General features: G+C 41.1%; 1 gene segment (V, D, J or C); it reads right to left on the reverse strand.

Moving 5' to 3' along the window:
- The window catches only part of LOC132675423 (Ig mu chain C region membrane-bound form-like), a 242,761-nt gene extending 231,211 nt beyond the window's left edge, over positions 1-11,550 (reverse strand). Inside the window, 2 exon segments of the C gene segment in view lie at positions 11,189-11,491; positions 11,529-11,550. Of these exon segments, the coding sequence occupies positions 11,189-11,491; positions 11,529-11,550 (325 nt within the window).
- Between the last annotated feature and the right edge of the window lie 1,817 nt (positions 11,551-13,367).

A 13,367-nucleotide genomic window follows, 5' to 3' on the forward strand; every position in this document is an offset into this window, starting at 1 on the left:
ATACAGAGAAAGAGGAACACTTTTGCACTGCTTGTGGGAATGGAAACTGGTGCAGCTTGTCTGGAAAACAGCATGGGCATTCCTCAAAATGCTAAAAATATAACTACCTTATGATTGATCAATTGAACTACTAGGTATTTACCCAAAGGATACAAAAGTACTAATTTAAAGGGGATTGCAACTCTATGTTTGTAGCAGCCCTATCAAAAACAGCCCAGCTATGGAAACAGCCCAAGTAAGCATTGACTCATAAATGGATAAAGTATATGTGGTATATCTACACACACACACACACACACACACACACACACACACACACTCATACTCATACACTGGAATGTTTCTCAGCCCTGAAAGGAACGACATTTGCTATTTGTAATGATATGAATGGAGTTAGAGAGTATTATGCTAACTGAAACAAGTGAGAGAAAGACAAATATATGCTTTCATTCATATGTAGAATTTAAGAAACTTCAAATGGGAAATGGGACAAAGAAGAGAGAAGAGCTACACCAAGAAATAAACTTTTTTCAATGTTTTTAAATTTATGTTGAGATAGAATGGGGCGAGGAGCAGAGGAAGTGGGAAGGAGAATCCCAAGCAGTCTCTTTGCTGTCAGTGCAGAAACCAAAATGGGGCTTGATCTCAGAATCCATGATATCAAGACATGAACCCAAATCAAGAGTCTTAGGCTTAAGCCATGGAACATATAAACCCAACAAAACAGATTCTTACCTATACAAAACAAACTTATGGTTACCAGAGGGAACGTGGGAGGAGGTTTGGGGAAGTAGGTGATGGGGTTGCAGGGCCGCACTCATAATGAGCACTGGGTGTTGTATGGAAATGTTGAATCGCTATATTTTACACCTGAAAGTAATACTACATTGAATGTTTACTATGTGGAATATGAATAAAATCTCAAATGATGTATTTACAGTGTCTGCAAATGGCCTTGTTGGCATTCAGCCCATGAAGAAACATTTATTCCAGAAAATACTGACAGACGGCAAAGCTAGAATTTTGAGCTAAGGTATGTGCCTTTCCTTCCCCACCCCAGCTCAGCAAATGGAAACTCCAGTGCAAGGAGCTGGGACTATAGGCATGTGCCACTGAGCCTGGCTGCAACCTCCCCTCCAGACTGTTGCAACCAATACCAGGGTTCCTGGTGACCAGCTCCTGTTCAGAGGACTCTTTCCCAGAGGGACAGGATGTCAGTGGCCCTAAGCTGTTTGCTGTTGAGGCCAAGCCCCAGCAGGTGCCACTGAGATGTGGGACTCACTCATTGTTTGCAGCCCCACTCCCAGGATGGAAACTCTGCCCTGGGCACAGTCCACTCGGGATGCTGGGAGCCTGGTCGCCCCAGACCTGACTTGTACAGCAGGGGTCTCATGCCACTAGGACAAGCAAGCCTCAAAGAAGTGCAGCTGCCACTCACCCCTAAACTGATCCCTCATTTTGTCCCCACCTGCAGCTGCAGAGTTTTGCCCAGGGCAGGGGGGAGCTGGAGCAATCCACTAAACCAAGGTGCAAATCTGTTTCAGTATAACTGACTTCATTTACAGATGAGGGTGAGGAAGGTCTGGGCCTCATGTTGTGGGAGAGTCAGGTGCAGGAGACAGATGGTTTCAGTGGAGTATTCCTAACCTACTCCTCCTCACCTGCAGGAGAGAGCCAGAGCCAGGGACAGTGGAGGGAACAGCTCCTGTCAGAACACATGTCAGATTATGGCCTCAACAACTCTCCATTCAGAGGAGTCCGAGGTTGTAGGGTTTAGTCTGTGGAGAGTTGAAACATGAGAGCATTGTTGAGCGCAGGACAGCATTCAACATGAGGCAGAGGAACTTATCATGTGAATGTTGGGCAGAAAGAGATAAAGAAACCCAGCCAAACACTGTCATCTGGGCTGGCTGTGTGAATGTCCCAGGCCACACCACCTCTGTAGTCTTTGAGACGACTTCCCTTCCCTCATATCATGTCTTTGAGGTTCTCCTAGTTTCAATTCTGCATCAATAGCCTCACATTTCTGTGGCAAAGCATCCCATTGATGGAAGTTTCATACTTGGTTTATTCCTTTTTATTTAGAAAGACTTTTTCTTATTCCTAGCTTCTAACACTAAGATGCTATAAATATTTACACACCATTTATTTTGTGAGCATGGGATTTCACTCTGGAGCAGACACTCGGGAGTGGTATTTCCAGGTTACATGTTAAGTCATCCATGTATAATTTCATAAGCAACAGCCTACAGTTTTCCAGAGCTGGTGTTCGTGTTTCATTCCTACCTGCAGTGTTTGAGGCCCCACGTGTGCTGGATGCTCACCTGGATGGTGTTGCCAGTGTTCCCTTCATACCTGAGCCCTCAGGATGAGTGCATAGGGCATCTATTGCATTCTTGATTTGAATTTCCTTGACAGTCGATGGTGTGAAGAGTCTTTTCCTGTCCTTACCTAATGTGTCTATAACCTCTAGGATGGGATGTTTACTATGCAAGGCTGTGCTTGTTTTATAGAGTGTTGTTTCCTTTCTTCCTATTGACTGTTGAGGGTTCTTAGCATATTCGGGATGCAAGTCCCTTGGTGGTTATGCAATTTGTGAATATTGTCTTTTCCTCCGTAACTTGTCTTACTACTATTGATTGCCACGTGTTCAGAAAAAAATTATTTGATTTTCACAAAGCCCATTTATACTATTTCTTTTTATGGGCCTTTGGTTCTTAGGTATAATTTTGGTTTTCATAATGATTGATTGCTTGTGACTGATAATTTTTTTTTTTAATTTTTATTCTTGAGACAGAGAGAGAGTGCAAGTGGGCGAGAGGCAGAGAGAGGGAGACACAATCAGAAGCAGGCTCTAGGCTCCAAGCTGTAAGCATAGAAACTGACACGGGGCTCAAACCCATGAACCGTGAGATCGTGAACTGAGCTGAAGTCAGATGCTTAACTGACTGAGCCACGCAGGCACCCCAGTAATTTCTTGATTTACAATATAACTAAAATCTTTTTTTTTTTTTCTGGTGTCTCTCAATGCTGACTTGTTCGCTAACTGGTCTCTGGTCTCTGTTGTTTGTTTTTCAGTTTATAGTGTGTAGTAACTCATTTTCATGGCATGGTTTTTTCATAATATATGGAAATTCTGTTCTCATGCTGAAATTGAACTCAAGTTTCACAAGATATGCTGTGTGTGTCTTTTTGGACAGATTGTTTATCAGATTTGATAGATGTGCTCCGGGGCCAAAAAACACGTTAACCTTTCCAAGTTTTGGGGTTTCTATATGTGTCAGGAGCCATTGAGCTCTGTGCCCACAACCAAGTTCATGACTCAAGATGTTTCCTTCACAATTCTATGCGAAACGCTGACAATTCATTCTGTGCATTGTCACTGTCAGACACTTCATGAATAGAACACATGAAACTGTTTTATCATTTCCTGCATTTATTTTTTGTTTTGCATGTTTGGGAGTATAAGATTTCTTCTTCCTTCCAAGGGGAGCTCATACAGCATTTGTGGAATTATTCCAGGCTTCTCATGTCCTAATGCTTTTGCAACGTGCTGTACAGTGTTTCACTAAGTGCATATTTAGGTTTATTTGTACTCTGCCACTTTGGGTGATAGGAGCCCATGAGACAGGCTGCACCATATGGGTTTTTATTTGTCCCCATGTAAGTGATCGGTCATATTGAACATTTATAGAACACATAGCCCCTCACTTTCATGCACCAGAAACAGGGGACATGCTTCTTTTCAAAGAGAAGGGAAAGGAATAAAAGGGAGTGGAGCCAGCAAGGTCGTGGGAGGAAACCCAGAGCCTGGCAGGAATGGTCATCTCTCCACACTTTTCAGTCCTGCAGATGAGGGTCCCTGCTGTGGTCCAACCTGGGTTCTTGTGCAGGTGTCTGGACAAGTTGCCCATGGGGTGTCGGCACAGTGGAGTTGGGAAGGGCAGCTGTGGTTTGAATTCCAGCCCACCTGGAACCACTGTAAAAGTCATGAGTATGTTAATTAATGTCCACTAGCAGTTAGGGATAAAATGAGTAAATGCAAGAAGTTAGACTCACTACCTTAGATTCCATGTTCACGACAATTTGTGACAATGTTTCTCCCTTCCTTTTTTTCCACTTTTCTAACTTTTTAAGTTTGTGTTTAAATTTTTATTAGATTACATACTGTGTGATATTAATTTCAGTAGTAGAATTCACTGATTCATCACCCACATTCATATCCAGTACGCATCAGAACACTTGGCCTACTTAATCCCCATCATCCATTAACGCATCCCCTACACCCCTGTCCTCCAGCAACCCTCAATTCGTTCTCTATCCTTGGAGTCTTTTATATTTTTTCTTGCTCTTTTTTTCCCTTCCCCTATGTTCATCTGCTGTGTTTCTTAAATTCCCCATTTAAGGAAATAATATCATGCTTGTCTTTCTTGGACTGCCTTATGTCACTTAGCATGATATCCTCTAACTGCATCAACATCTTTGCAAATGGCAAGATTTCATTCTTTTTTATGACCGAATAATATTCTAGTCTATACATATACATGCATATTCATCACTCGGTGGACTTCTGGTCTCTCTCCTCACTTTGGCTCTCATTGTTAATGCTGCTATAAACATTGGGGTGCATGTGCCTCCTCAAATCAGAATTTTTGTATCCTTTGGGTGAATACCTAGTAGAGCATTACTGGAGTACAAGGTAGTTTCAGTTTTAAGTATTTAAAGTGTTTTCTGGAATGGCCACTCCCCTTTGCATTCCCACCAAGAGTATAAAAGGGTTCCATTTTCTCCTCATCCTCATCAATATCTGTTGTTTCCTGAGTTGTTAATTTTAGCCATTCTGAGAGTTGTGAGGTCCTATCTCATTAAGTTTTGATTTGTGTTTCCCTGTTGTTGAGTGATGATGAGTATTTTTCATTAGCCATCTGGATGCTTTGTTTGGAAAAGTGTCTAGTCATGTCTTCTGCCCATTTCTTCACTGGATTGTTTGTATTTTGGATGCTGAGTTTGATATGTTCTCTATAGATTTTGGATAGAAAGGCTTTATGAGATATATCATTTGCAAATACATTTTTCAATTCTGTAGGTTTCCTTTTAGAGTAGTTGATTGTTTCTTTAGTTGTGCAGAAGCTTTTCATTTTGATGAGGCCCTGGCTGTTAATGTTTGCTATTGTTTCCTTTGCCTTCTGAGACACGTCTAGTAAGAAGTTGCGATGTCCAATGTCAAAGAAGTTGCTGCCTGAGTTCTCCTCTAGGATTTTGATGGTCTCCTGTCTCACATTTAGGTCTTTCACCCATTTTGAATTTATTTTTGTGTATGGTGTAAGAAAGTGGCTCAGTTTCATTCTTCTGCATGTTCTGGTCCAGTTTTCCCAACACCCTTCATTGAGAAGACTGTCTTTTTTTTTTTTTCCCATTACATAGTCTTTCCTACTTCATTCAAGATGAGGTGACCATACATGTGTGAGTCCATATCTGGGCTTACTAGTCTGTTCTATTGATCTGTGTGTCTCTTTTGTGCTTGTAGCATACTGTCTTGATGACTACTGCTTTGTAATATACCATGAAGTCTGCAATCATAAAGTCTCCTGTTTCTTTGTGTAGAATAGACATGTCAACAATACTTGCTCCTTCAATCCTGAACATTGACTGTGTTTCCATTTCTTTGTGTCATCCTCAGTTCTTTCATCGTGTTTGTATTTTTCAGAGTATAGATCTTTTAACCCTTTAGTTATCCTATTATTTTTGGTGCAATTGTAAAGGGGATGGAATTTTTTTGGATTTGTCTTTCTGTTTCTACATTATTACTATATACAAATGCAATAGATTTTTGCATGTTGATTTTGTATCTTGTTACTTTGCTGAATTTGTGTATCAGTGCTTGCAATATTTTGGTGGATTCTTGGGTTTTCTATATAGAGTGTCATGTCATTGTGAAGAGTGAACGTTTGACTTCTTTCTTGCCAATTTGAATGCCTTTATTTCTTTTTGTTGTCTGTTTGTGAGGATAAGACTTCCAGCTATGTTAAGTAGAATGATGGGAGTGGGCATCCCTCTTGTGTTCCTGACAGTAGAGGAAAAGGTTTTTTCCCTACTGTGGATAGTACCTGTGGGGTTTTCATATATGGTCTTTATGATGTTAAGATGTGTTTCCTCTATGCCTTGTTGAGGGTTTTTATTAAGAAAGGTTGCTGTACTTTGTCAAATGCTCTTTTTCACATCTATTGTGAGGATCATATAGTTTTTATCCTTTATCTTATCGATGTGTTGTATGACATTGAGTCATTTGTGAATATTGAACCACCCTTACAACCAAGGAATGAATCCCACCTGATCGTGGTAAATGATAATTTTAACGTATTTTTGGATTCAAGCTGCAATTATTTTCTTGATAATTGTTGCATCCATGCTCATTAGGGCTAGTGGCTTTTAAGTCTCCTTTTTAGTTGGGTTTTATTTGATTTGGAACCATGGTCATACTGTTCTTATAGAATGAGTTTGGAAGTTTTCTTTCCATTTCTATTATTTGGAACAGTTTGAGAAGACTAGAATATTCTATGCTACTTAAATAGATTATTTACACTCTTCTTTAAATATCAGGTAGAATTCACCTGTGAAGCCATCAGGCCCTGGTCTTTTGTGTTTCAGTAGAGTTTTGATTACGGATCAATTGCTTTGTTCATTATCAGTCAGTTCAGGTTTTCTGTTTCTTCCTATTTCAGTTACTGTAGTTTACATTACTGTAGGAATTTATCCAGTTCTTCCAGATTGACCAGTTTGTTGGCATATAAATTTCCAAAATATTTTCTTCTAATTGTATTTCTGTGCTATTAGTTGTGATCTCTCGTCTTAAATTTGTGGTTATATTTACTTAGTCCTTTCTCTTTTGTTTTTGGCAAACCTGGCCTTGGGTTTATCATTTTTATTTATGATTCCAAAAACCAACTTATATTTTCATTGATCTGTCTAATGTTTTGTTTGTTTCTTTATCATTTGTGTGCTCTAATGTTTTTTATTTACCTTCTGCTGGCTTTAGGGTTCATTTGCTGTTCATTTTCTAGCTTCTTTAGTTGTGAAGTGGTTGTGTGTTTGAGATTTTTCTTCTTTCTTGAGTTTGGCCTGTATTGCTATATATTTCCCTCTTCCAACCACTTTTGCTGCATCCAGATGGGGCACTGGCATGTTTTCATTTTAATTTGCATCTATGTATTTTTTATTGCTTCTCTAATTTCCTGAAAACCTCATTCATTCTTTACCACAATGTTCTTTAACCTTAGGTATTAGTGGTGTTGCCAAAGTTCTTGTGGTTGACTTCACGTTTCATAGTGTTTGGTATGAAAATGTGCATGTATGATCTCAGTCTTTTTGAACTTGTAGTGAGCTGATTTATGACATAGTATGTGATCTGTTGTGGAGAATGTTGCATGTGCAGTCAAAAAGAATGAGTATTCTGTTGCTATACGGTGGAATGTTCTGAATATATCTGTTAAGTCCATTTGGTCCAGTGTGCCTTTCTAAGCCATTGTTTCCTTATTAATTTTGGCTTAGGTGATGTGTCCATTGCTGTAAGTGGAGTGTTGAAGTTCTCTATTATTATTCTTTTATTATTATCAATAAGTTTTTTGATGTTTCTTATTAATTGATTTATGTATATATCAGTGCTTACCCTTTTGGTGTATAAATATTTAAAGCTTTATATCTTCTTGTTGGATAGACCCCTTCATGATGATGTACTGACTTCCTCATCTCTTGTAACAGACTTTGGTTTAAAATCTAGTTAGTGTGATATGAGTATGGTACTACACCTTTCTTTTGATGTCCATTAGCCTGATAAATTGTTCTCCCTCCCCTCACTTTCCATCTACAGTTGCTTTAGGTTGAAAATGAGTCTATCGTAGGTAGTGTACAGAAGGTCTTGCATTTTTTTAATCCATTCTGATATCCTTTGTCTTTTGATTGGACCATTTTTCCCTTTTACATTCACAGTGATTATTGATAGATATAAACTTTTGCCATTGTGTTATCTCTAAAGTCCCTGTTTCTGGAGATTTTCTCTGCTTATTTCTAGTCTTTGTTTCTTTTAGTCTTCCTTTTCCACTCAAAGAGTCCCCTTTGATAATTCTTGAAGGGCGCTTGTTTAGAGGCCGTGAACTCCTTTGGTTTTTGCTTTTCTGGGAAATTCTATCTCTTCTTGTATCCGAATGACCCTTTCTGGACAAAGTATTCTTGCTGCATAATTTTCAACTGTGCATGTTGTGGATATCATGTTACTCCCTTCTTGCCTGAAGGTTTCTGTGGATACATCTGCCATAATCTTTTCTTTTGTCTTCCCTGTTTATTTAGTGACCTCTTTTGTCTTGGTGCTTATAGCGTTTTCCTTCTTCTGTGTATTTTACCAATTTCTCTCTGATATGTCTCAGTGTTGGCCTGCTTTTTTAAAATAATGGCATTCTCTGTGCCTCCTAGATGTGTATGTCTGTTTCCTTCCCCATTTTGGGGAATTTCCCATGGTAATTCACTCAGATAACTCTTCTTCCCTTGTTTTCTCCCTCTCCTTCTTCTGGGACTCCTTTGAAAAGAATTTTATTACACATTATGGAGTTGCTGAGATCCCTAAGTATATGTTTGTGAGGCAATACTTTAATTTTCCTCTTCCTTTCTGCTTTATTTCCCCCACAATGTTATCTTCTATGTCACTTGCTCATTCATCTGCTTTACGCCTTGAGGTCATTATATACCATCAGTTTCACATCTTGGTTACAGCATTTAAAATTTCAGCATGCTAGGTTTTAGGTCATTTCTATCTGCAGTAAGGGTTTCCTTCATGTCTCCTATGCTTTCCTCAAGCACAGCAAGTATCCGTATGATAGTTGTTAAAAATTCTATTTCCTTGTGAGAGTTTTTAGAAATTCTGTTTGAGGCATATTAGTTATATGTGCTTTAATAATATCCCTGGCAATGACCTTTTATCGTTTTTTCTTTTGGGATGAATTCCTCCATCATGGTGTATGTCTATGTCTCTGCTTTCTTAAGTGTTTTAGAAAATCCTGTTTTGTTTTCTGCTTCTAGAGTAGTGTCTTTATTGAAAAGTGTTCAATTGCTGTTGAGGGCTTGACTCTTTAGGAAGCATTTGTTGCATATTCTGTGTGCACTGTGGTGTTGTGTATTGGCTGCTCTGTCCCTCAGCTAGGTCCTCTGCAGAGTTTCTCCTTTTCTCCATCGATGAGTGTTTAGACATTGTCTACAATGTTGTGAGTTTTAACCAGGTGAGTTTGTTCTGCCTGTTAAAAGAGGCTAATTCCTATTTCCCCTAGAGGTGAAGCTATGCCTCACTATATGGTCAGTAGACTTGGTGCCTTTGGGGGTATATGTCGTCTTTTGAGGGAGGGGCGCGGTGCTGATCTGGTTTCCAGGCCCTCTTTCTCTAGTAAGGAAGCACCTGAGGAAGGCAAGGGGGGGGTGTAGCTTGGTGTCAGTGGCTTAGCTTCTACTGGGAGGTTCTGTGCTGCTCACTGAATTCTGTCCATGCTGATTGGTGGGAGGAAATATTGGCATCAGCTCCCTGTCTAGTCCCTTGAGTTGGAGTTCCCAGCTTCCCCTGTTCAGGAAGCCCTCCCACAAAGAGAACAATCTGTACCTGTGGGTCCCAGGCTTCCATCAGAACCCTGCCTTCACCCTGTCTGTGTCCAAACCATTGGCCCACCTGGTGGCCCAGGGCTCTTATGTTTTATCTCAGGAGCTCTAGCTGGGTTTGAAAACTCCAAATTATATGAACTCAATATGACTGGGACCCCAGTGATCCTCTGTGAGAGGGTCTCGCTGTGCTGTGGCTGGAGCTGTTTATCCCAGGAGGGCAGCTGCATGAACACTAGGGGCTTGGAGTTCATGGTGAGGAAGAACAAGGAGGCAGCATTCAGTTAGCTGCTCTCAACAGAGGCTCCTATGCTAATGACCAGGGCAGTGCAATGGTGCCTGTCAGCTCTCCTGCCCCACGAGAGGCAATACACCTTTTACGAAATGCACCCTGAGAAGGGAACTGTCTCTCCCCAAGTCCCCCAGGGGATTTCAGACCACAATGCCCCCTATGCGACTCTGCCTTCCTTCTCCATAGAAGCACAGCTATGCCCACCAGGCTCCATGCCAGTCATGGCATGGACTTCTAAATCTTCAGTCTTTGACCTGCACATTTACAGGAGGTTGACTTGTCATGATTACCTTTATGTGTCATCTTGACTGCATCATGGGTGCCCAGACTCCCCACTGTTTCTGTGGATGTCTGTGATGTGTTCCAGAAGAGACTGGCATTTGTATCCATGGTTTCTGTCTGCCTGGGCATCACCCATTCCATTAAGGTTAAGAATAGAAACTGATGCAGAGGGAGGAGGAATTCCCTCAGTTTTACTTGCCATGTGCATGTTTGAATTGGAACATTGGTCTCCTCTGGGCCTTGTTCTGAGAGTTACTTCATCAGCTCTTCACGTTCTGAGACTAGAAACTAGTTCAGAATTAGATGAGAATTACACCACTGGTTTTCCTGGGTCTCCAGCATGTGAGAGTGGAATGTGGGGCTTATCAATGTACTTAGTCATGGAAACCAAGGTTCTTTGGTTTCTGTTCCTGGGGAGAATCCTGACTAATACATGGAGATGAATTATCTCTTCTTTAGAGGAATTGAATAAAGCTGTAGCTCATTTAAAGTCCTGAGTAGCAAGTGCCAGGAGGGAAGTGTGTCACATTGTTGGGACAAGTGCTGGGTGAAGATAATGGGGTCTGGGGGATCCTGTAGTCCTGGCTGCACAGTGAGTGCATCTGGGACTCCTGTAAAGGTTCAGCTGTTGTGCGTCAGGAAATCTGCAATTCACTCATACTGAGAGACAGGAGTAAGCAATGCAAACAACTGTGTCTTTGTGCATGTTAGGGTAGTTTTCCTATGACAACACAGTTGCTAATTCAGAGAGAGTTAATAGATAAAGACAGAATCCTGTGACCAGAGAGGCTCCCTAGAGAAACTGCTGTGTGGAGAGGAAGCCCCAGACCCTGACAGGAAAGCTTCCTGTAACCTCCATCTTCACCTGCTCCTGTCATCACAAAGCAGAATTGTGCATAGTGTGCGCCCCCTGGTGGTGCTGATCCCCCCTGCAGGGAGGTTTGTGTCTGGGCTCCCAGTGAGGTCCCCTCACCGTGTCACTTGCACAGTAATATGTGGCCGTGTCCTCGGTCTTCAGGCTGTTCATCTGCAGATACAGCGTGTTCTTGGCGTTGTCTCTGGAGATGGTGAATCGGCCCTTCACGGAGTCTGTGTAGCTTGTGCTACTTCCATCATATGTAATATATGCGACCCACTGCAGCCCCTTCCCTGGAGCCTGGCGGACCCAGCTCATTCCATAGTTACTGAAGGTGAATCCAGAGGCCACACAGGTGAGTCTCAGGGACCCGCCAGGCTTCACCAGGTCTCCCCCAGACTCCACCAGCTGCACGTCACACTGGACACCTGTAGACACAAGACATCTTGGTCAGGAAACTGTCACACATCCACTCTTTCTCAGTCATGTCCACTCACATACTCAGTGTCTCCCATTCACCGTGAATTACCTTTTAAAAGAGCAACCAGGAAAACCCAGCCCAGCACAAACTCCATGGTGAGGTGTGTGTGTTCTGTGCTGATCACAGAATGGGAACACCTGGGACTCCCGGGGCTGGGGCTCCTCTCCCAGCTGCAGGGTTGGAGCTGGACTGGTTTAATCAGCACAGGGAGGGCCCTATTTGCATATCCTCTGACTATATATCAGGCTCCAGACTTAGATTTGTTTCAAATTTAAAACCAGTGTTTGAGAGGCACTTCTGGATCACTTCTTGCAGAAGGGACTGTGACAGTATAAATAATTCTGATCTGTGAACACAGTGATCTTTTCATCTGTGTTTGCCATTTTACATGTCTTTCTCCCAGCACATCATGTTTGGTATACTATTTTACTTTTTAGTGAAATTTAATCCTAAATACTTTATTTTGTGCCATATATTTTAATGTGTGTTTATTTTTGTGTGACAGATAGAGGGAAGGAGAGAGAGATCAGAGAGAGAGAAGGGGACAGAGAATCCCAAGCAGGCTCTGCACAATCATTGCAGACCCTGCCTTAGAATTAAACTCAGGAACCAGGAGATCATGACCTGAGCCAAAATCAACAGTAGGCACTTAACGGATTGAGCCACTCAGATGCTCCATTTTGTGCCATTTTCAATTGTGTGATTTTGTTATTTTTTTCATATACTATGTTTTAGGTGTGTGGAAATACAACATATTTTTGTATGTTGATTTGTACCCTGAACTTTTCCTGAGTTTATTAGTTCTAATACTTTTTTTGTGGAGATTCTAAGGTTTCACTATATGTAAGTTCATGTGATTCTCAAACAAATAATTTTCTTCTTACTGATTTACATGTCTTTATTTCATTTTCTTACCGAATTTTTATGGGTACATCTGCAACTTATAGGAGCAGCAAGCTTTTTCCTTCTTTGCTTCTGTGTTCTTTGTATGGTCTAAGGATTCAATTGACATAAGACAGATCTACAGAAGAGAATAAATTTCATTTTGCATGTGCACAAGCTTCCTAATAATATGACACCCAGAGAATGAAGAAAGTAGGTGGCCCTTGTGCCTTTTAGAAAAAAAAAAATGGATTTGTGAAGAGTTAACAAGACAGAGATTTGGGTTTGGGCAAGTCAATTAGTGAGGAATTAACAAGGCTTGTTTGCACAGCCTTCTTGGTGCTAAAGTTCCCATTTCTGGTGTAAGGATGGTTCTCCCATTCTGGTAGAGGGAAAGGAAGTTTCCCAGGAGAGATTTATGTCCTGCTCTCAGGGGGACAAAGAAGGGTCACAGATTGCTTAGACTAGCTGTACTCTAGTGACTTTCCTCCAAATAAGCCATGTGACAAGATGACATACATTGGGTGCCATATTTTACTGGTCTTCATGTTACCATGTGGAATACCTATGTAGGGAATGAGCATCCTTGCCTGGCTCCTAATGTGACAGGAAAAGCTTCAGTTTTTCACTGTTAAATATGCTGTCAGGTGTGGCCTTTTCATCTATGGCCACAATTTTGTGGAGGTAATTTCTTTCTTTCCCTCAGTTGCTGAGATTTTTTAATAATGACAATTTGTTGAATTTTGTCTAGTTTTATATGTATCAATAGATGATGATCTAGATGATCAACAGATGTGACTGCATTGTCACATATGACCCTTTCATTGTGTTGTTGCATTCACTATGCTAGGAGTTTTGCATGTATGTCCATCTGAGATATTGGCCTTTAGTTTCCCTTCTTACGGTGTCTTTCGATTTTGCAGTATAGTAAGGTTGGTCTT

Source organism: Panthera onca, chromosome B3 (assembly GCF_046562875.1).
Source record: "Panthera onca isolate mPanOnc1 chromosome B3, mPanOnc1 haplotype 2, whole genome shotgun sequence".
Lineage (NCBI taxonomy): Eukaryota > Metazoa > Chordata > Mammalia > Carnivora > Felidae > Panthera > Panthera onca.